Source organism: Sander vitreus, chromosome 9 (genome assembly GCF_031162955.1).
Source record: "Sander vitreus isolate 19-12246 chromosome 9, sanVit1, whole genome shotgun sequence".
NCBI lineage: Eukaryota > Metazoa > Chordata > Actinopteri > Perciformes > Percidae > Sander > Sander vitreus.
The window spans coordinates 4,863,033-4,888,061 of record NC_135863.1 but is presented as its reverse complement, the minus strand read 5'-3'; the positions used below and the strand labels follow the sequence as shown (position 1 = coordinate 4,888,061).

The window sequence follows — 25,029 nt, the reverse complement described above, 5'->3', positions numbered from 1 at the left end:
GTTAATACACGTGCTAGAAAGAGGTTTGCTAATGTTTTAAAGACCACGCCGAAATATTCACTCTGACATTCTGGTTCTGCTTCGGATGCCATCAAGCGGGATCTCTGGCCGTAATCAGTCCTTCACTGACCAATCAGCATTCATTAGCAGAATGCTAGCGTGTTATGGGCAACAACGACTCAACCTGTAAGAAATTGAAAGGACATAATTACTTGTTCATTAAACTTTCGACCTATAATCCATGTTGAACTTGCAAAAACTACAATCAAATCTGAGATTTCTCAACAACAATCAGGCGAAAGAGACAAATGTAGCCGTCTAGCTCCATAGAGTCCCATTCATTTAGCACTGAACCGCGATCACCCCCAGTGCAACCAAATTCGGTCCAATGTGGCTAAATAGGGAATGGAAAGGCTTTCCGTAGACGGGCTTTGGTTTTATCCAGTTCAGCTCATCTCAGTCTAAATGTGTTGTGTAATTCCGGTACGACAGGAAAAGCAAGCTGCCCAGACAGTGGGTTAATGGGTGTGACATACTGCTTTTAACTGATGTGTAACAGAAAAGCAAAACAAAAAGTAAAACAAAATGAAGGTGATGCAACCTCTAAATCTTAAGTACATCTTCTTCCTCCTTTCTGCCTGCCTTAACCCTAGAACGATAAAGTATTAATGATGAAGTGACACTGAACCCCAAATTGCTGCCAAGTGACATGAACAGTGTAGCCTACAATATAGGGGGTGGGGAGTTTTTTTTCACATTAGGTTTTACATTTTTGCATTTTTTTTTTAACCTAAAATACGCAGATTTTATAAAAGCATTAGAAAGGTTGAAACTGATTTGTCCCCACACTCAAAAGTTATTCTGTTTCCTGCTGCAAAGATAACTTAAAAATATTGAAAAATTGAAAAATATTGTTGTAGATTATCCACCTCAAGATCACACCGTCATTTTCAATTTTTTATACCTACAAAAACAAAAATGTTAATCTTTTTTTAGACTCCGTTGAAGACATGAATAAAGGAAAAATAATTAAATTCAGATTTTTACAGTTTATTTATCTATTAATTCATTGAGTCATTTGTTTAAAAAAAAAAAAGAAGAAAAAAAATATTTTCACGTGTCCAAACTACTTGGTAAATATATTGCACAGGTGATTCCAGACAGTGAAATCAATGGCGCTGTGTGGCATGACTGATTGACAGCTCAAGTAGTAGCCTACTTTCCACTGCTGCACCAACACACAGATACACAGTAACACACACACATAGTCACAGGACAGAAGTCAGGCTGCACTGGAACAAACAAACTAAATCAGTGCATGTGCCTTATGACGTAGGGGCCTGTTGGCTTCTGCTCTGGTGTTTTCTGTGTCGAAGCTGTAATAGGATGCGCTGATTTCCTGTATGGAGACTTGGAGACTGAGGGCAGAGGGGTCTATTGTAATGACTTTAGAGATAGAGACAGAACATGTGAAATAGAGAGGTAGAGAAGACAGAGAGAGAACAAGATGAAAGGGTGCACAAGGTTTCAATTCCATGGGGACATATTTCCAATTTCAAGTACATGGTTCAATAATTCCCTTTGCATGTGTGTGTGTGTGTGTGTGTGTGTGTGTGTGTGTGTGTGTGTGTGTGTGTGTGTGTTAATGTCAGCACTCTCGTAGCTGCTCACTGTAAGCTCAGTCTAGGCTTGAACCTCTTCATCCATGCAGGTTTAGATCAAAAAGAGGGCAAGTTCATCATGTTCTATCATGTCAGCAACTATTGCTTTACTCTTCTTTTAACTTCATCAAGAATTTCAAGAATCAAGAAAATGGGCATTCGTTTTAAGTCATTTTTCTTGCCATCTGTAAAATTCGTCTTTTTAACTTTGGTTTATTCTGCCAACTAAAGGAAAACAAATGTCTTTTTGGCTGAAACCTCTGTAGCGCTACAGACTGATGTTGATTCTCAGTGGGATCAGTGTTGATGCATCCCTTATTGGAGCTTCAATGTTACCAGAAATGGTCAACATGGATGTGCTTCTTCTATAGTTTGATATAATGAAGCTCTTATTATAGCACAATAAGGGCAGGTGCCTTTTAAAACTATCAACACTAGTTAGACGTGCAACATCATTACAGGTGCATGAGCATGTTCACTTTCTGTTTGTGTGTTTAAGCCAGACTGATCTGTCTAACATGACACAACATGCACACATAAGATTCATTAACCTACTTGGTTTCTTGGCAGAAAATAAAGATCAAACAAATCCAAAGGGTCTCTCTTTTTAGAAGTAGTGTGCATGTTCACAAGTACTTTCCTGTATCACAAGAACCATTTGAATTCCTAAAATGGCTATAATTACCATTCATGGCCACAGGAAGGAAATCCCAACAGTATTGATAATCAGTGTCTTACCAATGTCTACACATACAAATTCAGTACTCTGTGGGAGGTTAATGTGGGAGGACTAGTGACGGCTAACAAAAACGGGCCAGATTGGCGATAGAGTACTGTACTATTATGCCTGCACAAATTATATACAACTTGCCAAAAAGCTTTAAAAAATAAAATATTTATTTATCATTATTATCTGTCTCAGATAGATGTTGTTTTTTTTTTAACTTAATTAAAACAGGAACACTCAACACAGAACAAATGGAAATACAAACCAGTACCAGAGTACATACAACTAAAAGTTTCACCAGTCAACTTTCAGGGAAAGTTGCGTCACTGTGTGTGTGTGTGTGTGTGTGTGTGTGTGTGTGTGTGTGTGTGTGTGTGTGTGTGTGTGTGTGTGTGTGTGTGTGTGTGTGTGTGTGCGTGCATGTGTGTATGTACGTCAGGTAAAGGTGTGTATGGAGGCAGGTCTGGGCAGTTGGGTGGGGTCAGGATAGAAAGCCAAGAGAGGAAAATCACTTACGACTGAGAGAGAGAGAGAGAGAGAGAGAGAGAGAGACGGTATGTGAGAGCATGTTCGACCAGGAAAAATAACTCGTTGGGGTTTTAAAACAAGCTGTTTGATACGAGAGACCAAATCTAATAATTTGTATGTGTTTGGGATGAAGTCTGTATTTGAGGAAAGGAGACAGAGGGAGCGATGCAGAGACCCAGCAGCTGTCATGTAAGTGTGTGTGTGTGTGTGTGTGTGTGTGTGTGTGTGTGTGTGTGTGTGTGTGTGTGTGTGTTGTGGTGCAGGTGGTTGTGCGGACTCTGCATCCTGTCAGGTTGTTACCAGATCGTTCTGTCCTTCACTTTTCAATTTTCCAAACTTTCTGTACTCGCTGTCGGGGTTAAAATGACCGATCAATCATTTGATTATCTGTCAGATGTCTGAATAAAATGAAACTATTAGTTCTCCCTGGTACCTGTCTTGGTATCCTAGTTTCATAACCTTCTGTGTTTTGGGTCACCTTCACTCAATTTGGTTTTAAGAATATTGCGTGTTGTTGTTTGCACAGATTGTAATTTCTATGAGGCAAATTTGTTATTTGGGGCTTTTTTTAAAGTAGGATTGCTGCTTGTTTAGGAAGTTTTTTTTTTTTTTATTTCTGTTACTGGCTCCTATAAAGCTTTTTATTTTACCAAGCCTTTTTATGTCCTGTAAGTTGTGTTGTGCCTTATCACGTGTTATCTAATAACACATATAGTTTTTTTTATTAGAATCAGAAAAGGTTTTATTGCCACAGTAAGTATGCTTATGTGGAATTTGCCTGGGTAAAAGGTGCATACATAAATAAACAAACAAACATATTAAACATTAATATTATACAACATTATATACATTAACTACTACGCATTGCCAGACCTTCCTCCACAGCGCTGCGGAGGAGGGTCTGGCTAGTCCACACAGCATTCTGAGATTGGAGAGAAACCAGTTTATTGGCATTTCTTTAAACCAATCACAATCATCCTGGGCGGTGCTAAGCCCCGGACACAGTGACGCTGCCTCTGTAAAATAGCCTCGGGAAGGAACTTGTTTTGGTGGAACGTGTACGTTCAAAAGTTGTTTTAGTCGTGCAACAGAAAACTCAGATTGGACAGATAGTCTAGCTAGCTGTCTGGATTTACCCTGCAGAGATCTTAGGAGCAGTTAACCATAGTCCTCAGAAATACACCAGAGTTTAGAATGCCAACACAAAAAAAGTGGAAGGTGACAGACATCCGGCCTAAAAAGAGGGACATCCGGTAGCACCGGAGCAATTCTGAAAGTGAAACTTTGTCGATATAGACTACTCTGGAGTGACAGCAATATTTGTAATTTCTGTATCTGTGCCTTTGAGCTTTGACCCCATCATTGTTTGTTTTAGGTAATAAGGAACTTTTCAACTTTTATGATTGTTGTCAGTCTTGAGGTTCCAGGTGTCAGCTACGCTCCCATAACTAGAACTACTAACATTTATGGTCTGTATAGCTGTCATCATAGCTAAGGACGGATGAATGAAGACACTGACGTCTGTTTTTCTGTTTTTCCATAAAGTCAACCACTTTATTCAGTTCTGTTATTTCTGTATTTATTATCGCAGTTTTCCAGAGATCAGTTCATCGTGGACTGTCCTTCAGAGAAACTTCGCAGAGAGCTGGAGGAAGAACTAAAGATGAACTGCGAGGAGCCGAGAAGCCACGCATGGTACCACGGAGCGATTCCCAGACAGGTAACACACACACAAAAATCTGAGTCATGAGTCCCTCCCTTTAAAAGCTCAGTTAAAAACTTGTTGAACCAGATCGCCTATTACTAGACTGCCACACGGCACTCACAGTGCTTACAGAAAGGTTAAAGCTTAAATAGTGGCTTCTGCAGCAGAGCCTGGTTTAGAACGTCAGGTGACTGTACAAAAAGCCCTTTCTGTATTGTGTGTGTGTGTGTGTGTGTGTGTGTGTGTGTGTGTGTGTGTGTGTGTGTGTGTGTGTGTGTAAGAGAGAGAGAGAGATTGTGTTCCTTCTGAAAGCCAGCTCTGAGATGTAATCATTTTAATAAGCTGCTTCCTTTGGCTAAACTAACCTAAACCACCATTATATACTATACAAACACTTGCTTAATTAAAGTCTGCAACTGAAGGGTGGTGTGTGCCTGTGTGTGTGTGTGTGTGTGTGTGTGTGTGTGTGTGTGTGTGTGTGTGTGTGTGTGTGTGTGTGTGTGTGTGTGTGAGAGAGAGAATGAGAGAAAGAAGAGAGGCAGTGACTGTAACAAGATTGTAATGGATACAAAGATATATAGACATTTTCAGCTCATTAGTTACCTGTCTAACACAAATATCATTCAGATTTTTAAATTAAATATTATGTATCATGACGTTCCTCAGGCCCGGTTTTGGGTTTTGATTTAATGAAGTAAATGCTTTTTTTAGATTTTGACATCTATTCTTGTTCTGTTCTGAGTTTTTAAAAATGTCCCTTATGACTCAATCTGCTTGTTTTATTTACCCAACAGTCTAAAGCCCAATTATATATATATATATATATATATATATATATATATATATATATATATATATATATATGACAAAGAAAAGCATAAAAAAGCTTTTTCTGGAGCTTTCAACCAAATCGTGTGGTGTTGCACAACAGATGGAAGTAGCTTAGTTGTCACGGAAAAAGCTCACTGACCCAAGTCTTAAATCTTTCAGTTGGGATTCGGCTAAAATGTCCAGAAAAAGCTGGTAAATGGACCTGGAGTAAGTTTTTTTTGTCATATTATATAACTCTGTATGGGTTAAAAATAAGAGCTGCTATTTTCTAGCTGGATAAATACTGTGAGAGGTTGAGGTTTTAAATATCTCCAGGTCTTACGTAACCGCTGCAAACCATCCGGCACTGAGCTCATAAAGAAGGTTACAGTATAACAGCTGACCATCGTTAGATTTAATTAAATGTTTGCACTGTAAACAAGCACGGTGTGCCTGCGTGTGTGTGTGTGTGTGTGTGTGCGCCCATATGTAAACCTCTGTATTGTTCCAGGTTGCAGAAAACTTGGTGCAGCGCGACGGGGATTTCCTGATCCGTGATTCGCTGTCCAGTCCAGGAAGTTATGTCCTGACCTGCCAGTGGCGAAATGCTGCCCAGCACTTTAAAATCAACAAGAGGGTAAAATAATGTTTATGAATTCATATAAAACTGACAAACACTTAATAGTAGGAAGGTGCATAATGTAATACTTTGGTTTGGTGGTGGAACCCATTCTGACACCATCTTAAACCCATTTTATTTTATTTACTTTATATATATATATATATATATATATATATATATATATATATATATATATATATATATATTGCCTACCATTAAACTTTAGAAGCAACCTAAAGCAGCACCTTAAAGACAACTTAAGAGTCGTAAATCATTAATAATAAATAAAGTCTGACATGGGGATCTTCTGAGAATTGTTCATATTATTTTTTAATGTCATAAAATTAAAGCAAGAAAAGCTGCAGACTGGGATGTTGATTCTCAATGGGATTGGCAACCTCAGCACCTATTTAACATTTCAGCATCATTTAAATATGTGTTATTATAAATAAATGTTGCTTAATGGCTGACAGCCACAATCACAGATGGAACTAATGTAACTGGAAATACAAAAATACTGTGTTAGGTTAAGTGTTTTCCAGAATATGTGTTAATATTTGCTGTTTTCAGGTGAATAGTTTTTACGTAAAAAAAAAAAAAATAGAAATCTGAGAAGTAAACGTCACTCTTTGTTTGAATTGGTAACAACAGACAAATGCAACCTGTGACAATTGATCGCTTCATTTTAAGGGGTCACAGATAACAAAAGGTTGGGAACCACCAAGTAATAACTAATAAATACGTTTTTTTCTCCTTCAGGTAGTGATGATGAACGAAGCCTACTCCAGAGTCGAGTACCGGCTGGAGAGGGAAGGGTTTGAACACGTCCCTGCACTTGTGAGATACTATGTCGGCAACAGAAAACCTGTCTCCCAGGTGGGTTTGGTCGAATATTGTTATGGAAAACATCTTCATAGCTTCTTTGATACAGTTGATTTGTTGGTGGTCAGTAAAATATGTAGGTTGGTTTTGTTTTCCTAATTGGAAGACTTGGTTGTTGATATTAAAAACTTAATGCACAGTACTTGGCTCTGCTGACATACTAGATGTCAAATGCAATCCAAAGATTTTATCTTGTTCAGACAAAATGATCAATACAATTCTTGACCGCCTTTTAATTTGTGCCCTAACTTAGCAAGTATACAATTTCTGTTGTAAAAGTTTTTGGTTACACTTTACTTAGGTATCTACATAAGAGTGACATGACACTGTCATGAACGTGTCATAAACATTATAAACAAGTCATAAACATTTATGACATAACGCTTCTTTTAGTAAGTGTCATTAGGTTTTTGTCATGACAAGTTATGGTTAGAGTTAGGGTTAGGAGTCATGTATTCATGACACTGTCATGTCACTCTTGTGTAGATTCCTTCAAGTAAAGTGTTACCAAGTCTTTATATCCCTTATTTCACTTAGAGAGACTGTTTGATGAAAAACACATGTTGAGTTTAATGTTATGTCATCTTCTATCTATGCATTTAAGGTGGTAGGAGCCATTATCTTCCAGCCAATTAACAGAGGGCTGCCGCTGCGCTGTCTGGAGGAAAAGTACGGGTTGTCTAGCCACCATCGAGAGGCACTCATGGCTCAGGAGAGGCAGAATAAGAAGCGCCTCAGCCTCAACATTACCAACGGACACACACACGACAACACACACACCGTGCACGACAGCACACATGCCCGGGACAACGGCGTGAGCCGGGGCAGCCAGCTCAGGTTGGTACCCAACTAGAAACCCACACAAACACACTGATTAACACCAGTATTCCTCAGTGGCTGGACTGATGTGTGTGTGTGTTTGTTGTTTCTAGACGATCACATATTAAGCATGTATAATTTGTTAGATTTGACAAATACTGGGTTAAAGACTGTTGTGATTTTTAGCTCCAAGGGACAACGCTTATTACTGAAAGTGCGTAATGGGCTACAGACCAAATAACAAGCTGTCTGCTGTATTTGAATAATGGAGACCCACCTTCACTCAGTCATCCTCTCTCTCTCTTCCCTCTTTGTTTCTCTTTCTCTCACACTCTCTGAAAGACTTGAATCAACCCTTTAAATCCCTTCCTGCTTTTAAGCTTTTAACACGTAGCCTCGAGCTGTTGAGATTCATCATCCAGGCAGTGGGCTGTATATACAACATGTTCCATATGTATCGTAAGTCCTCTATAAATAAAGACATGGTGTGTGTGACTTTTCTGCTGAAGGGGACAGTAGTGTGTAATTTCACAAGTACATTGAGCTTAATGTATGGAGTTCATATCTGTCTGAGTAAAGAGACGGAGAGGGAACGAGGAAAAGATAAATATGTGGTCCAGAGTAGAACAGAACAAAGAGAGAGGAGTGGTATAATGAAGGAAGAGAAATATGAATAAGAACTCAGTGTTGTCTTTCTTTGTTTCATGTTCATTAATGTTACTTTGTGTTCTTACTGTGTTAAGCTTTTGATTATTATTATTACAAAAAGGGTTTGCTTTATTTCTCCCTTTTGTATTTGTAGGTGTTTTATGTGTATTGATAATTGGACGTCCACTTTCACTCAGGTCAAAGGATCGCTGTGGCAGCCAACCAACAAGTCTCAATCAGGTCCACGAGAGGCGACGCCCGCTCAAGGCGCACCAATCAGAAAGCTACCTGCCTCTTGGTAAGTAAAAGTGATTGCCGTGATTGGCCAGGTGTGCAGAGGTGTAAAAGTAAAGTACGTTTTCTGTGTACAGCCGAGTGCAACACTGAATGCCTTTGCGAAGAAACAGTTTAAACGTGTGTGGGCTGATTTACAGGATTCATTGCTGTCTTTCCTCCTTGCTTTTGAGCGTGTGTAAACCCTTTGCCTTTAGACAAGACTTGTTTGTATGTTTGAAGCATACTGGAGACTCTATTCACTCTTCATTGTGCTGTACATGATTTTTATAAACAAATCTAATTTAGATGATAAAATCTGAAAAACAAAAAGTGGTCTGAGTGGTAAGGATTATGACCAGCTTATTTTATCACCCATTTCCTCTTTTCTCCTTTTTTGTGTTATACATTCTATTTGGTTTACACACCTATTTTCCTTTATTCTATTCTTTTCTTTCTGTGACCACCTCTTCTTGTCTTCTCCTCATCTCCCCAGGATCCAAAGCGCAGCCCCAGCAGTCTGCTGACCCTTCTCTCCCAAGCCCAAAGTCTCCAGTCTTTCGGACGGGCAGTGAGCCGCTGCTGAGTCCCTCAGTCTCACGGAGATCTGCAGAGCTTCTGGCAGGTCAGTAGGAGGAGTAGTAGAATGTTACACTAATCAGCTTATTAACACTCAAAAACCTCAGTAATATTGCACAACCTAAAGATCATCGGTCAACCCAGTATTTATATGATGCTATGATGTAGATCCCGCACAACAAGCGGATAATATGGTTATATTATCCGCTTGTTGTGCGGGATCTACATGTGAACATACAGCATCAAATTGCGTGCACATTCAGTACAAATACAGTTCAGGCACGAACACTCTCGTCATAGATTTAACCATTTATTGCAACAAATGGAAATACAGTTATACTTGGCGATGAAGGCTCTGTTCTGATGATGCTCCCTGGATCAGCCAAGCCACATGCTAAGATGACACAGGGAGCATGCTGCTGAGACCCCCCTGTACACAAGAGTAGGCCCATCCAAGACATCAAAACAAGGAGGCAAGCTTTGCCAGAAGCAGCGGTGTGAGACAGCACTGGAGTAGCAGGAAGCAGAGAGGAATAGGGAAGCATTTAAATGGACCGCCTGATGTAAAAATGGCTGTGATTGGTTGTGACTGGCTGGAATGATAATTCCATTAGTGGGCCTATGACTTCCATGTCCTGCATGAACTAACACAATGTTTAATTATATATCTCCAGGCATACTATCTGAATGTAAAGCACATTGTCGCTGCCAAATAAATCACAAAACTGTCCACGCAATACAGTTCGTCTTAATAATCAGACATTTTATTTACGCAGCACTTTTCATACACACAGTAAAGATGTAATGCAGTGTGCCTCGCCAGAAGTGCAAAATAAACAGAAATAAAAGCATTTTAAAACAAATGAAAATAACACTAAATAAATGTAGGCGAGGAAAAAGTACACTGAAGTCGGTTAAGGTAAGAAGAAAAGCTTTGTTGCTCCCGTACAACAGTACAGCAATCTTATTTGTTATAACACACACACACACACACACACACACACAGGTGTAAAGGGTGATTTCTGCGTAAAATCAATGCCAAGGGTACGTAGGGTGACGTGCACCTCTCAAAAAATTTAACTACACGTCGTGGCGACGCACGCCGCTCGGCCGTGGCGACGCACGCCGCTCGGCCGTGGCGACGCACGCCGCTCGGCCGTGGCTTGTTTGCGTCACATGTCCCCCGACTCATTTCCTGGTTCTCCTTTTCCATTAACAACATGAAATCAAGGAGAGGGTTAACTTTTCCTGCTACAGATTTCCGACCGTGGTCAGGAAGCACAGGGGAGACACTTTGTTTCTCTCACTATATCTCTCTAGAGTCCTCGCTCCAAAGCTGATCACCGTCACTCTCTCACTCGCTCTACCACACACTCCCCACACACACACACACACACGCCGGCCCTGCTATTCTCTTAAAGACATCGTCGCACACATAAACTTCAGGCCACTTACGTAGGCTGTGGCGAAAACTCCGCGTGGAGCCTCCGCAGAACCATACATTTACCTTAAGCTGTCTCCGTACATGCTCCTGCCATTGTTTGCATGCAGATAGGAAATTCAATTTAACCCCGTCCTTTTTGTGCTTTCACACATTCTTTGGTTCTCGGATTCCAATTTTTCTTTTTATTTATTTATTTATTTATTTATTCGGGACAGTGCACATTAATGAACAATCTAACATTTCTGTAAAGACTGTAAATGAGCCAGGTTATAGCATAAATGCTAATTTTCACCTGTAGTCCCGAGGCAGGAAGACAACAACATACAAGATAATACAACACAAAAGAATATGACAGTATACAATATCAAGCAAGAAAAACATTAGCTCACATTCAGGCAGATTACATTACATCAATAAAATTAATCAAAATGATGACATAACTGGGAATTTTTAAGAAGTTGTTTAAGATGCTTTTTAAATGTGCAGCAAGTTGGACATTCTCTAATGTTTTGGCAAATAAAGTAAAGTAACTACATGGCGTTACATGGTTCACTGTCACAGAAATGAGAAGGAAAATATCAGAGGATACATTGATTCAAAACAATCAAGTCTATGTGATAAAAGGGGTTGTGTGATAATGTGGTGACAGTATTGTTCATGTGTTTACAGGCCAGGCCATCCGGGGCTCTGATAGCCAGTTGTGTCCCAAACCGCCTCCCAAGCCCAGCAAGGTGCCGCTTGCTCGACTGCCTCGCCCGCCCTGCCTTCAGCCACTAGCCCCCCCCTCCAGCTCCTCCAGCCTCACAGACCACTCCTCCACCTCCCCCCGGTTAACTGCACCTCCCCTGGACTCTGCGTGTGTGGAAACTCTTGGTTCTACATGGAGGAGTGGAGGTAATGAAATGCTTTTTACATATCAGTAGGTGCACATTTGCTGTTTTTCTATACTGGGATTATTATTTATTTATCATCAATAAATCCTTACCCTGTTAGTTTCAAAGATGTGTGTAACAACTGTAAAACATATTAACTAGTACAGGGAACATTAGCTTCCTCTACAGACTTAACCACTGCATTTTGCTTTGTCTGCCAGCATGTTTTATTAGTAATTCATTATTCCAAGATAGTTACAGTACACTGAAATAAAAGTGTCTTCATACACTTAAATTAGCTATTTTGATCGTGTTACATGTTTGAAGTTGTTAGTGAAACCAGATACAAACAGTTAATTGTATAGGCCATTTTAATTAGCCTAATCATCTGAATTAGAACATATATTGGATTTTATTTTCAATTTTTAGTTGTTGACACTTATTTTTCTTCCAAGTGGGAGATGGGGTATTGGTTCACTAAATGTCGATTTAGATTTGATGTGTGTGAAATATTTCCGAAGGCTTTGGTTAAATCCTCCTTCACCGCTTCTAAACCTGCGGGAAAAAAACTGAAAGATTTTCAGAATTTCTATATAAAAACTGAAGTGACACAAGCTATTTAAACATCACAGTACCCGTTTTTGCTTTGATTTCACAAAAGGAGTTCACAAACTAAAGTTTTTTCTCGTGCATTATTTTCCCAGGTTTAAAAAGGGTAAAATAAAACTCAGACTGAACATCATTTCACAAGCTTAAAATCCTATTGCCCCTTATTCGAGCCCATGGTGTTGTGGCTGTAAAAACGTTCCAATATCTCCGACTTAAATCTAGGAGGTCGACGGTGAAACTTTTTTTTCCTATTTAATGGAGATCCGAAAGCAATCCTTTTAACTCTAGGTCTTAATGTTAAGAAAACGCAGCACAGAGCCTCTGAGGCAGTAGCTGCTGCTCATTAATTACAGCTTTCCAAGGTAGTGCAATGCATTTGACATTGCTTTACTAATTTTAAAAAGCCTTCAGCCTTACGTTATTTTCTTCATTTTCAGAAGAAGTTCACAAGCTGCTTTCAGCCCAATTGAATTGTCTTGTCTAGTACCAATTTTACTTTATTTAACCTTTATTAACATAAACTTTTTCTTTTCTGTTGTTTTACTTTTTGGGCATTTCAGCCTTTCATGATAGGAAAGCAATAAAAAGGGGGAGAGAGAGGGGGAAGACATGCAGGAAATCGTCCCAGGTCGGACTTGAACCCTGGACCTTCTGCGTCGAGGCACGAACCTCTGTATATGTGCGCCCGCTCTACCGGCTGAGCCATCCTGGCCACCTGTTGGTTTTTTTTAATTGCCCTGGGTGCTCATATTCCATTTTAATAAGGCATTTCATTATTATTATTATTATTATTATTATATGGACTATGGCCGGAACATTTACAGTAACATTTATATCTATTATTTACTAACTCTTCCTCTAAACACAATTTCTAAAAATAAATTAAAAGTATGTAACTATTAAAAGTGTGATTGTTATTCCACAGCCACCACAGGCCCTCCTGTACCTCCAGTCAAACCTCTGAAGTTCCTCCATCAGCTCCTGCCTGCAGACTCTCACAGCTCCTCCACTTCTGTACTTTCACCTGCTGAACCGGGTCAGTATTCAGATTCAGAGGCTAAAACAGGACGGACTGAACGCCTGCAGCCGAGCCCCGCAGACCTGAGGTCCTGCAGCCCGCTGGTTTGGGAGGAATCAAATCACCCGAACCCCACCACGGACCTTGGCCTTCAGCCTCTGCTCTGCAGCTACGTGGAGAGACTGAGGAGAGAGGGGGAGGCAGGGAGAGAGGAGGAGTGGGTGGAGAAGGAGACGGGAGGGAGTAGAGGACTGGACAGAAGCTCCTACCATCACGCCATCGCTGCTTTAGAAAACACCAGCGAGGAAGAGGAGGACGACGCAGGGAGGGAGGAGGACAGGAGGAGCGGTTTCCAGCGGCCGGTCGAAGAGACGGAGTCGACGTTCCGGCCGGCAGAGTTCCAATCTCGACTTCTGCCCACGGAGAACAAACCGCTGGAGATGGTGGTGCTGAAGAGAGCGAAGGAGCTGCTGCTCAGACACAATCACCACAGTATCGCCAGACACCTGCTGATGGCTGACTGCCAGGTATGCGCGCGCGCACACACACACACACACACACACACACACACACACACACACATACACACACACGTCTTATTTGGAGAAAACCTTGCTGTAACACACAGAATTAGATTTCTCTCCTGCAGCTGATGCAATAAAATGATCCTCATGACTCAGAGAGAATCACTGAGAAACAGCCTTGAGCCAAACACAATATTACAGCTAATCAACACACACACACACACACACACACACACACACACACACACACACACACACACACACGCACAAGATAGACAGAATAAGAGAGAAAGATAAAACAGAAAACCTTTTTTCCTCCTCCAGGTTGCGAGGATAGTCGGAGTGACTTCAGAGGTTAAAGGTCAGATGGGCGTGTCCTCCGGTCTGGAGCTGGTGACGCTGCCACATGGTCGACAGCTGAGGCTGGACCTCATGGAAAGGTACACTTCAAACACAAACATCAAACACACACACACACACACACACACACACACACACACACACACACACACACACACACACACAAGAGTGCGGATCGGGCCGCATTTTTCTGTCCTAGCCCGACACAGTTAAAATCTCGGGTTTTTTTTCATACTAATGACGGAAATGTCAACAGATGAGCGCATCAGCACACACGGGGCAACAAGCGCACGTTAACACAGGCGCGCACCTACATAATAAGCTTTTTTAAATTTAAAATGTTAATTGCCTTATCGTGCTGATGTGACCGAGCCCGACCCGAACATCATTTCTAAATGTACCCGGCCCGTCGGGTACAGTTCGGGTATCCCTCCTCTAACACACACACACATGACAGCACAAATGTTGCATACAAATACAAAATGGAGTAATTCCATTATCCAAAAGATAATTTACACACTTCAAGCTCACAGTTTACATATTTGTTTTCAGAAATTTGTGTAACTTAAATTTGTTCTAGTAAAATACTGCATCATTTTGAAATGTAGTTATTTTAAGGGGTTACACGCCACAAAGATTGAAAACAACAGCTTTTTCCGAAGCTGATGCACTGAAACTAGAATTTGAGGTGACGTCAGCAGTGAGTCATACCTGCTGATTCATTGTACTTCCTGTAAACACAGAGGCTGTCCACCTTCAGACAGTCACTGAAAGATCAGATTACAAACCGTCAAACTAAAACAGATCCCATTGCTGCCGGCTCGCGTTGATAATCCACCTCTCCTCTGTCTGCCAGGCACCACACCATGGCGATAGGCGTTGCCGTGGATATTCTGGGATGTACGGGCAGCGTGGACGAGCGGGCGTCCACCTTAAATCGCATCATCCTGGTCGCGCTGGAGCTGAAGGACACGGTGGGCGACCTGTTCGCTTTCACAGCCCTGATGAAAGCTCTGGACCTGCCGCAGGTAACACACACAGACAGACAGACAGACAGAGACACAGACAGACACACACTAACACACACACACACACACACATAGTGCGTCTCACTATCTTTGTAGGGACCCGTCATTGACATAATGCATTCCCTAGCCCCTTACCCTAACCTTAACCATCACAACCTAACCCTCACCCTAACCATAACCTAATTCTTAACCCTCAAACAAAGCTGTCCGGACCCCACAAGTAGACTGTATTCCCGGTTTTTGGACCCCACGAATATAGTTAAACAAGAACACACTCCCTCTCACACACACACAAATATTTTTTTTGAAACCACGTTTGACCACTTCAGTCTATGTAATTATCTCTGATATTGTTAAATAAAATGTTTGATGGTACTGTGAGACACTTGTGAGCTGATGTGTTGTCCTCTGCAGATCAGCCGTTTGGAGGAAACATGGACAACTCTACGAAGGAACTACACACAGACGGCCATCAACTACGAGAAAACACTGAGACCTTTCTACAAGAATCTGTATGAGGGCACAGGTACTGAACACACACACACACACACACACACACACACACACACACACACACACACGTTATAGATGAAATCAAATCACATCACTACAACATATTGATCAAAGGAGCATTACTGAAACAGCTCAAACATTGAATCAATAAAAGGATAGAAACAGCCAAATACCTGCAGAAATCAGGCCCTGATGTTGCATCCATGTGCTTGTCAAATCTACCTTCTCCTAGATACCAGGAATTTATGTGTATTTTAAACATAAATAATAAAAAAAAAGTGGTTGTGAGGCAGCTAGTTTCTCTCTGGTTGTTTTAATCCTGCAAGGGGACAAAAATATTGGCAAATACAGTAGTACCACTGGACTGGACAGACATTTTCAAACCTACAAATAGGGACTAAAAAAATACTTTATGCAAGCTCACAGAGATGGCGGGATGAATATACCTTAAATCAAGAGGTTCAACCTCTTCTACACATTTCACATGATTCCTAATAAGAAGGGCCTTTAAGAGATACAGTACAATTCATGCGTTTTCTTCCTTACAAAGTTTAGATTTTGAGAGTGATACCGTCCCGGGAGAAAAGTGTAATATTCCCAAAATGAAACAATGTATAATGTAATTATTATAATATTTCAGAGATGATAGAACGGTTTTATAAGTTTAAGAGATACAGGAAGGTATTTCCAATTTTAAATAGCGAATTAAAAACAATCCACTGACCTCCCTCTTCCTCCTCCTCCTCCTCTTCCTGCAGCTCTCTCCCCTGCGGTGGTCTGCGTCCCCCTCCTGCTGCCCCTCCTCACTTTGATGGAGCGTTCGTCAATCACACCCGAAGGGGCGGAGCTCTGGGAGACCAGCGACCAAGGCTGTGACATCATGCTGCGCCACCTGGAGGATGCACGCAGCGTTGCACACAACGCAAACACCTACACGGCCAACGCACAGGAGCTCTTACAAGGTTAAAAACAAGAAAAGGCACAAAGCTTTTGTAAATTATCAAACGGAAACAGAAGATGTCAATAACAGCTGTGTTGCTTTTTTTTCCCCCCCCGTCTTCAGGGTTCACGTGCGATGAAGACCTGTTGGAGGTGTTCAAAACAGACTTTCAGCTGCGGCTGCTGTGGGGAAGCCGCGGCGCTTCAGTCAACCAATCAGATCGTTACAACAAATTTAACCTCATCCTCACTGCCTTGTCACGAAAACTGGAGCCCCCGCCCAAAACACAAACTTTAATTTGACTTCACCTGAGCAACAACTCTGGCATCCCGACGCACTTTGGACTTCAGTAGAACATCAGGTGGATCAGAAACCAGCTGTGACGAAGAGAAATAAACTCAACGAGGCAGAAAGTTGATCAGAGAACGACCGGTTGTTAGTCCGAGGAAGAGGATACGTTTCTAAATCAAACTTCACACAGGCTCTCCTGCAGCTGAACACGATGCTGTCAGTAATCCAGCAGCTGTTCAGTCGTCATATTTCTCCAGATAAAGACTCTCAAGGTTCCAGACTCACTTAATACTTTACAAAGTCTGTATATGCTAGTCTGTAATAAACCTGCAACTTCAGTTTGTTTAAAGTGCACATCATCACCTTTAGTCTCTGCACAATTTCTGGGTTAAAATAAATCAGAAGACTCACAACTATAACCCATCACATGTAAAAAAATAAACAAACACATACAGGCAGAGTCTAAAACATACAGGGAACAATATAAATATAACAGGATTGAGATTAGTATTATTATATTTTACTCACTTAATTCCATTGCAGGAGATGCAGAAGCCACAGGTCATTTAAAGTGCTCATATTATGCTTTTTGGCTTTTTCCCTTTCCTTTGTGTTATATATCTTTTTTTGTGCACGTTATAAGTTTATAAAGTGAAAAATCCCAAAGTCCACCCCAAAGGGACTTACCATCTCCAACAGAAAACACTGTTCACAAACTGCTCCAAACAGCTCTGTTGTAGTCCAGCCTTTACTTCAGAGACAAACGTGCGTCACTTTGTAACACACGTTATAATGCTCGCCTAGCTGCTAGCGTGGCACGCCCTCATACTCTGCTTCTGACTGGCTAGTAGTCCTTATCTAGCTACTGCCCATGTGCGACTCCCAACAAAGATGGAACAGAAGTGAGATGTCTCACTCTGTAGCTAAAACAGAGAGCTCAACACACAGGGTGAAAAGAGGAGCTGCAGCAATGTGCAGTACAACAAGAATATGGTGTTTTTCTTTTTAATTAAACCATGTAAACGTATTCTGGTACAATCTCTAAATATAATTATGAACTTGTATATGAGCATAATATGAGCATTTTTAATTCCTCCATGTTTTTTGTGGCAACAATCCTCTAAAAAAAAAAAAAAAAGATGTGCCATTTGGTGCTTCAAAAATGACCTTTTCAAAAAGGTAGTGATGTTGGTTTAGAAATGTTGCTCTTTTTCAAAACAGGCCCTTGTTTCATTTTTACTCTGACATATCAGTTAATGGTGAACATAATTCTATGTTAAGACTAAAGGAGGAAAAACTGCAAATAGCTCCACATCTTGTGACGAGTACATCAAAAGTAAAATGTAAGGATGTCTACGTAAAGACGTTAATGTACTCCGTATTTATTCCTGGTAACAAACTGCTACAAACTAAGACAACAGAGAAAGGAAATGTAAATACAAAGTTGACATCTGTGTACATTGTCTAGACAGAATAATATATGTATTTAAAAGTTAGAATGAGATTGGTAGCTGCATTTATCTCAGTGTGACCTTTGATACAAAACCACTGAGAAGTAAAAAAAAAAGAAGATCTACAGTAGGCCTAAATCTGTTGGAGCAGAAAATCTGATTTGTAGCAGCAATTCAAAACTTCCTGTACATGTGCAAATGTAGCTGTCCTTTTCCAGATGAAAACGTTTATTTTCGGCATAAACCTGAATGAAATGATTAAAAACATGACAGAAGTATGTTAACATGCGAGAGACTAAAGTTGTACATTTTTGAAATCTTAGTATGTAAACAATAGACTGTACATATTTTCTGTAGAAGACTGACTGTAAAAAAAAGATGTTTTAATATGTTTATATTATTATGAACTACTGTGGTAAGATTGAATAAATACTGTATGGTGTACAATCTGCGGAGGTCAACCGGCTTCGAATTTATTCACATCGTAGTTGAAAACTTCAACAAACAATGTCATTTTCTGCCGCTAGGGGTCTCTCAATCTAATCAATAACAAAAGACGGTGCAATGCCGTCACTGCAGTCAGCTTCTCCTGGTTAGTATTCCTACAGTGTTCAACATTCAGGTTTTTTTTTTTTTTTTTTATAAAAAAGGGAGCCAAATTTTCCACAGAGGACTCCTCTCCAAAACGAATGGGCCCGGTCATTAAAACTGGTAAAAAACACTGAATAAGGCAGTTTCACATCAAAAATCCAGTGGTGTAGTCTATATGCAGTATACCCACTAGGAAAGCTCCAGGATTTCCATATACCCACTTAAAAATGCCCAATGACACGCAACAACATCCTTTCCATTATATTTTTGATATACGGTATTTTAAATTGCCATCTGTTATTTTCTTCTTCACATTAGGATAAACAAAGGTATTTCCACCGTAAATTGGTGTATAAAAATGTATCTGAATACAGGAAATGAAGTCCTTGATGCTCAAAACTTCCTTGGGGGAGGACACCCCCCCCAAAAGGCAAATTCTGGCCAATATACAGTACAGTATACCCACTACAATACACTAGACTACGCCACTGCTAAAATCCTTCATCCATTTAAAATACATAGTTAAAAACGTCCAAGAGCTAAAAAGTGTATCACAAAAATGAAATAAAAAGTCAATGTATGACGACTTCTGGCAGACAACCACAACGCTGACGTTTGCACAAAGGGGATAAGACGTCACGACACCGTCAGGCTGCAGCGAGCAAATGACACGGACACGGTCCTTTAATAGAATTACAGATTTATGTTCAACCATTGTTGGAAACATTTGGGATAACGTAAGTACACAGCTCAATAAAATATATGAAAAAGGTCTTGTCGTTTTTAGACGATGCTTAAAAGTTACATATCTTTAAACACGTTTGAAGGCTTTGTTTTTAGTTACGTTCAATGCAGTAGGCTAATGAGCTTTAACTTCTGCCAGATGTTGACTGTATTTTTAAGGTCATTTTACTTTTGATTTGCCATAAAGTATATAACTAAATGTCACTAACAGGTCCCATTTGGCAGAGTCAAAAGTCACAGGTGAATTTAAACCTCACTTTTGCATAAATTTCACGGAACAAACCCACTTTTCATTGCTGCTTATTTTATTATAGAACAATATCTTGAAAGAAGAAAAAAAGCAATTTGTTCACAAAGTGTCTGACTACATTCAAAGTAAAAAGATGTGCACAACAAAATGGAAAGAGAAGTACTGCCATTGGTTATTACAACATACAACATGGTAAAAACACATTTACATGGATGAATATCCTGCAGAATCACCTTGCACCTGCTACTGGTTTTATTTACTGTGATTAGATGTCGATGCTGATAAAAAAAAAAAAAAAAAGGGTTTCATCGTAAGTTAAACAGCTGGAGAGAATGTGTATCTCAAGAACTTTATCATTTAACATCTCAAAGCTGCTTAGTTATGTATTTTTGCATATCATGAATTACAGCACAGTGGCTATTATAATACTCAGCTCACAGTTTTTATATGTATATTAAGACAAAAAAAAAACATTGGTAAATTTACCTAATTTCAAAATGTCTGCTTTACTACCGACATGTTTTCTTGAATTAAAGGGACAGTACACTCCAAACATGCCTCTTGAGATAACTATTGTTATGATTTGATACTATAAATAAAATTGAATTGAACTAAGGAAAAATAGAGAAAATAAGGAAATTAGAGAAGAAAATGAAACATTTGGAGTGTACCGTTTAAGAGTTAGTACAAATGTCCTGCAAGAATCCTCACATCAATATAATAAACACTAATTCAGCAAGTAACAGAGGCCACTGCCTTTATCTTCACGTCATATCAGAGGATTATCATCTCCACTACCAATACATCTTGTACTGTGTGTCTCAGTACACATTAACAAGGTTTTAGTGCTGACACTGGTGCGAGTTGTTTTGTATAGAAGTCATTCAGAACTTCCGCCTTTCTCGGTTTTATAGAATTGTTAATTGAATATCATTGTTGAACAAAACCAACATTGGAAGACATTGCTTTGGGCTGGTAAAACTTTCGACAGGCATTATTCACTATTTTATTTTACATTTTAAAGATTAAACAATAACAAAAATAATACATTGATAATGACAAGCAATTAGTTGAAGCCCTAATTGCTTTAAAATAGAAATTGGTCTTAACGGTATGACTGTATTACCACTGGAACAAATAATCTAATATGCAACACTTGACTGCACACATTTTACATTGTAGTTTTAAAAAAATTAAAAATTTAAAAATAAGGCCAAAAATGTGTCGTTTTAGCTCCATTTAAGGAATTACAAGCAGGCTAGCAGCTGTAGCTAACCATAGCATCAGATGTGTACACAAAGCAAAAAGCACTGATGGATTTGTGTATAGGTTTACAAAGCATCATCATGAAAAGCTAAATCTGACAGACTGCAGAAACTGGTTACTTTCATTTGCACCATTTTGCATCCCCAAGCAAATTAAACCCAATCAGTACAGAGGGAAGCCTGAAAACTATTTAGACATTTTGGGAACTACGCTTTCTCACTTTCCTGCAGAGAGATAGATGAGATCCCACTCTCATATCTGTACGATAAATCTGAAGCTACAGCCAGCAGCCAGTTAGCTTAGCATTAAGACAGAGGGAAAACAGCTAGCCTGGCTCTGTTCTAAAGGTAACAAAGTAAGTGTGTGTGTGTTTAATCCATACAAAGTGTAAAAGCAAATTTCTCACAATGTCAAACTTTTTACCCGATGCAAAAATGATCGCAAATAGGAGAGGATAAGCGTAGTTCAAGTAACACAGACAGCATCGTTCTGTACATTTCACAGCTTCATCGGAAAAACACAGACTACAGCTGAGGCGTCGCCACCTGCTGTTTAGATAGACAAGCAGCCGAATCATTAGTGGCATTTTTGCCTTGAATAGCATCAAAAGGAAGTCAAACTTTACTTCAGATGTGTAATTTTGTTAGTCTACTGAAGAGATACAGTGAATGGTTAAAACAAAAAAACAATCACCAGAGAGACAAATGAATTCAAAGAAAAATCATGCAACAAAAATGTTGGTCATTGCTCGTCAAGAGTTACAAAAGAGTATAAAAACCATCAGGAGGAGAACATTACTAGAACTGTTTCTCGCTGCTACACAGTGATCATTCATAAAGTTCACACCTCTCTCAGCAGACAACACAGACCTTCAGTCATCCATTCATTTATTCATTAACTCATTTAAATCTGATTCAAATGCTGTAGTAGCTACTTCAGGGCAAAGTGCATCATCAGTTCAATTCAAACCTTGTTGTCTCTCATGAAGTGTCAAACAGACCTAAAAACAATCACCATGGAAACACATTCAGCATGACATAAAAGATGTTAATATGTACAAATCATTCAATGGTAAAAAACTAACGTCAGGCATGTAACACAGGAACATGTACACACATTTACATATTAATAGTATGCAGAGCCAAACAGGGCAACATTCAACACGTGTTTTTGTTTGCCATAAACGTGCGTACGTGTCGTTGATACATGCCAGCGTATTGTCACATTCACAAATACAACTGATTAAAATGGGAAAAAAACTTGTTTTTTTTAAATGGAGATGCAGTTGAGAGTCCCCAAGATGGTGAGGTGAGCCCAGGTGGCTGTTGGGAGATGTAGTCAGGCGGAGGAGCAGACACATACAGGCGTGTGTGGAATAATCCCTCCACGCCACGAAGTTTTAAGGCAGAGTCTGACAGCGAAGACACCGAAGCTCCTCTTTGTGTTTGGTGTCATTTAAAGTGGCCCAGTCTGGCTCAAGCTGAGGTTTGGTGAGGAAAGGCTCCCATCTATTGGTCGACTGGTGGTATTACAACCCAGGAAGAAGACGAGAGGAAAGGTGGGGGAAGAAAGAAAGAGACAGGTAGAGAGGTCCTGTATTCACCTGATAGTCCTGCTATCTGCCTAATGAGGAACTGAGTAACATTAAACGCACAAGAATAAAATCATACTCATGCTGGACTTTCAATTAAACATCAGGATGACACAGCATTCAACACACAACACAACCGAGGTTTCACACACACACACACACACACACACACACACACACACACACACACTTCTATAGAGTTGCAGTTAAAGTCACAGATGAAACGTAGGTTGTACACACACTTCTACAGAGTTGCAGTTAAAGTCACAGATGAAACGTCTGGTCATGTTTGGGACACGTTAAGGACATGCGACTGTATGAGGGTGAAGGCAGGCATGAGGAGCAGAGTGGCGCAGGCAGACATCACCAACAGAGCACAGATAATAACAGGGATGAGTGCAGCACTGACATTGTTAGTGGCAGCAAATACTGTAAGCACAACTGACCCTTTAAAAAAGGTGACAAACCCTGACAGTCTAAGTTTGAAATTGACAGATTTTCTCTCACGAGGCGCCGGACCCGAAGTTTTGGGCGGAAAGTTTACATGTTGGCAGTCAGATTCAGAGAATATAGGTAGGAAATATTTGTTTTGAATTTGAGGGTCCATTAGTGAGCTTGGAAATGGCAATTTGACCATAAACTCTCTCATCACAAAGTTCACTTACTTGATGTTTCCGAAGCTCTCATGGCCTTCCATGTCATCTTTTGTGATGACATGTTTTGAGATTTTTTTTTCCCCCCTTGCTACTTTATGGTTTGAGGAGCCCATTCGTTTGAGTGAAAACAAACGAAAGAAGCTTCAATGGATGCCTCTACAAAAGACTTACAGAAACTTTTCTGTCAACGCTTTGACTAGCCCCTTCAGAGGAGACTTTTTTAAATTAATAAAAGGCGAGCTACCCTGTAAAAGCACAAAGCAGACAGTAAATCAGTGAGGTGGGAAGATGCTCCTGCCTGTCGTTAAAGGATGAATCCACAACCAGAGGGGAAAACCTGCTGTTGCACTGGTCTCTGTAAGCTGAAACGTTCAAGTAGACATGTATGTTTTACCTGAGCTCCTGATACACCAACCCGACGGCCGACCGTAGGCAGAAAAGGCAGACGCACTGATCAGTCGGCTCCCTGAGGTCCAAAAAGTGCCTCATAACACACCGAAGCGACGCCGACTTGAGCATACGTTCCGTGTGTGCGCGAGACGTAATACGTCCCCATAACAGCAGGCGGCGCTAATCTGTATTGTTGCCCAAAAAATAAAAACCGGCAGCTGATTGGACAAACGCGTCACGTGGGTCTGTCTGCTCCCGGATTTTACCCCAGAGCATAATGGCGGCTTCGTTCAGAATACGATCTCATATTTTACGAAGCTAGTTCACCGAAACGTGTTTCTGAAAACATTTTAAGCGAGAAATAGGCCATGCAGTTGCTGAATCTGTCTTCATTTCAGATCAACAAAGGTCAGTTTAAAAGATTTTCGTCAGTTTTTGAGAGGCTTAGTCACGCTCATCCCGCTCGTCATTTCCAGGTTAGCGCGCCACCAATCAGAGTGGTCATTGAGTCCGACTGCCCGCCCTCCGACCCAGCAAGTCAGGTCGGCCAAAATGAAGACCGACAGCTCCTCCGACGGACGACGGCACGGAACACACCGAACAGACTCGAGTCACTGACCTCGCCAGACTGTCCGACGGCTGATTATCGGGTCGGCGTGTCAGGGCCACGGCAAGTAGTGAGGTCGTAGCACACGCTTTCTATTTGTTGTCAAAGGTTAAAAAAACAAAAAAAAAACAAGGTGACACATACATTGTATGTTTGAACCCACAGAGAGAAGAACATCAGCAAGTTTTCCCCCCTGATGTGATTGGATATTCCCCTAAACAAAGTGCGTAGACCCCGGCAGACAAGGAAGCGGTTGCAGATTCTGTTTAGTCTAATAAACGTCTGACAGTGGCTTCATCATAGATATAAAACATGTTTTATATCACAGCAGCAGAGGAGGGATCGTGGTTTCCACCCCTGTGAACGAGCACAAATCTTTCTAGTTTTCTTACAATGTCAAACTTTTGCAGAAAAAAAGTTTAGAAACTCCTAGTCAGGGTGGGACTTCTCCAATGGCTGCCGCTTATTATTAGATATTAGTGCCTTCTTTTTTTTTTGTCTTTAAGGTCATCTACTCTTCTACTTATGACCCTCCCTTCTTCCTCTAGTAACCCAGAATGCTTTGCTGATTATGGATATGTGAGCATGCAGACATGCAAACCTGCCTCCACCTCCTGCCTCATCTCTCGA

The 25,029-nt window shown here is 40.5% G+C and overlaps 2 protein-coding genes across 4 annotated transcripts in view; one reads left to right on the top strand and one right to left on the bottom strand.

The window, feature by feature from the left end:
• bcar3 (BCAR3 adaptor protein, NSP family member) overlaps positions 1 to 18,753 on the top strand; it is a 51,190-nt gene extending 32,437 nt beyond the window's left edge. For 2 of the 3 annotated variants that reach the window (XM_078258405.1, XM_078258406.1), the window contains 13 exons: positions 4,508 to 4,636; positions 5,943 to 6,068; positions 6,813 to 6,929; positions 7,540 to 7,772; positions 8,600 to 8,700; positions 9,172 to 9,300; positions 11,368 to 11,592; positions 13,105 to 13,724; positions 14,046 to 14,161; positions 14,938 to 15,109; positions 15,524 to 15,635; positions 16,381 to 16,584; positions 16,686 to 18,753. In XM_078258405.1, coding sequence (XP_078114531.1) covers positions 4,508 to 4,636; positions 5,943 to 6,068; positions 6,813 to 6,929; positions 7,540 to 7,772; positions 8,600 to 8,700; positions 9,172 to 9,300; positions 11,368 to 11,592; positions 13,105 to 13,724; positions 14,046 to 14,161; positions 14,938 to 15,109; positions 15,524 to 15,635; positions 16,381 to 16,584; positions 16,686 to 16,864 — 2,463 coding nt within the window. In that variant the 3' untranslated portion in view covers positions 16,865 to 18,753. Of the gene's footprint in view, positions 1 to 2,902; positions 3,106 to 4,507; positions 4,637 to 5,942; positions 6,069 to 6,812; positions 6,930 to 7,539; positions 7,773 to 8,599; positions 8,701 to 9,171; positions 9,301 to 11,367; positions 11,593 to 13,104; positions 13,725 to 14,045; positions 14,162 to 14,937; positions 15,110 to 15,523; positions 15,636 to 16,380; positions 16,585 to 16,685 lie in introns of those variants that run through there. The other variant, XM_078258407.1, reaches the window with a different exon arrangement.
• A 5,750-nt stretch (positions 18,754 to 24,503) lies between these two features.
• fnbp1l (formin binding protein 1-like) overlaps positions 24,504 to 25,029 on the bottom strand; it is a 53,571-nt gene continuing 53,045 nt past the window's right edge. Inside the window, exon 17 of the mRNA XM_078258403.1 lies at positions 24,504 to 25,029. This exon is cut by the window's right edge and continues 121 nt beyond it. The gene's annotated coding sequence lies outside the window, so the exon portion shown is untranslated.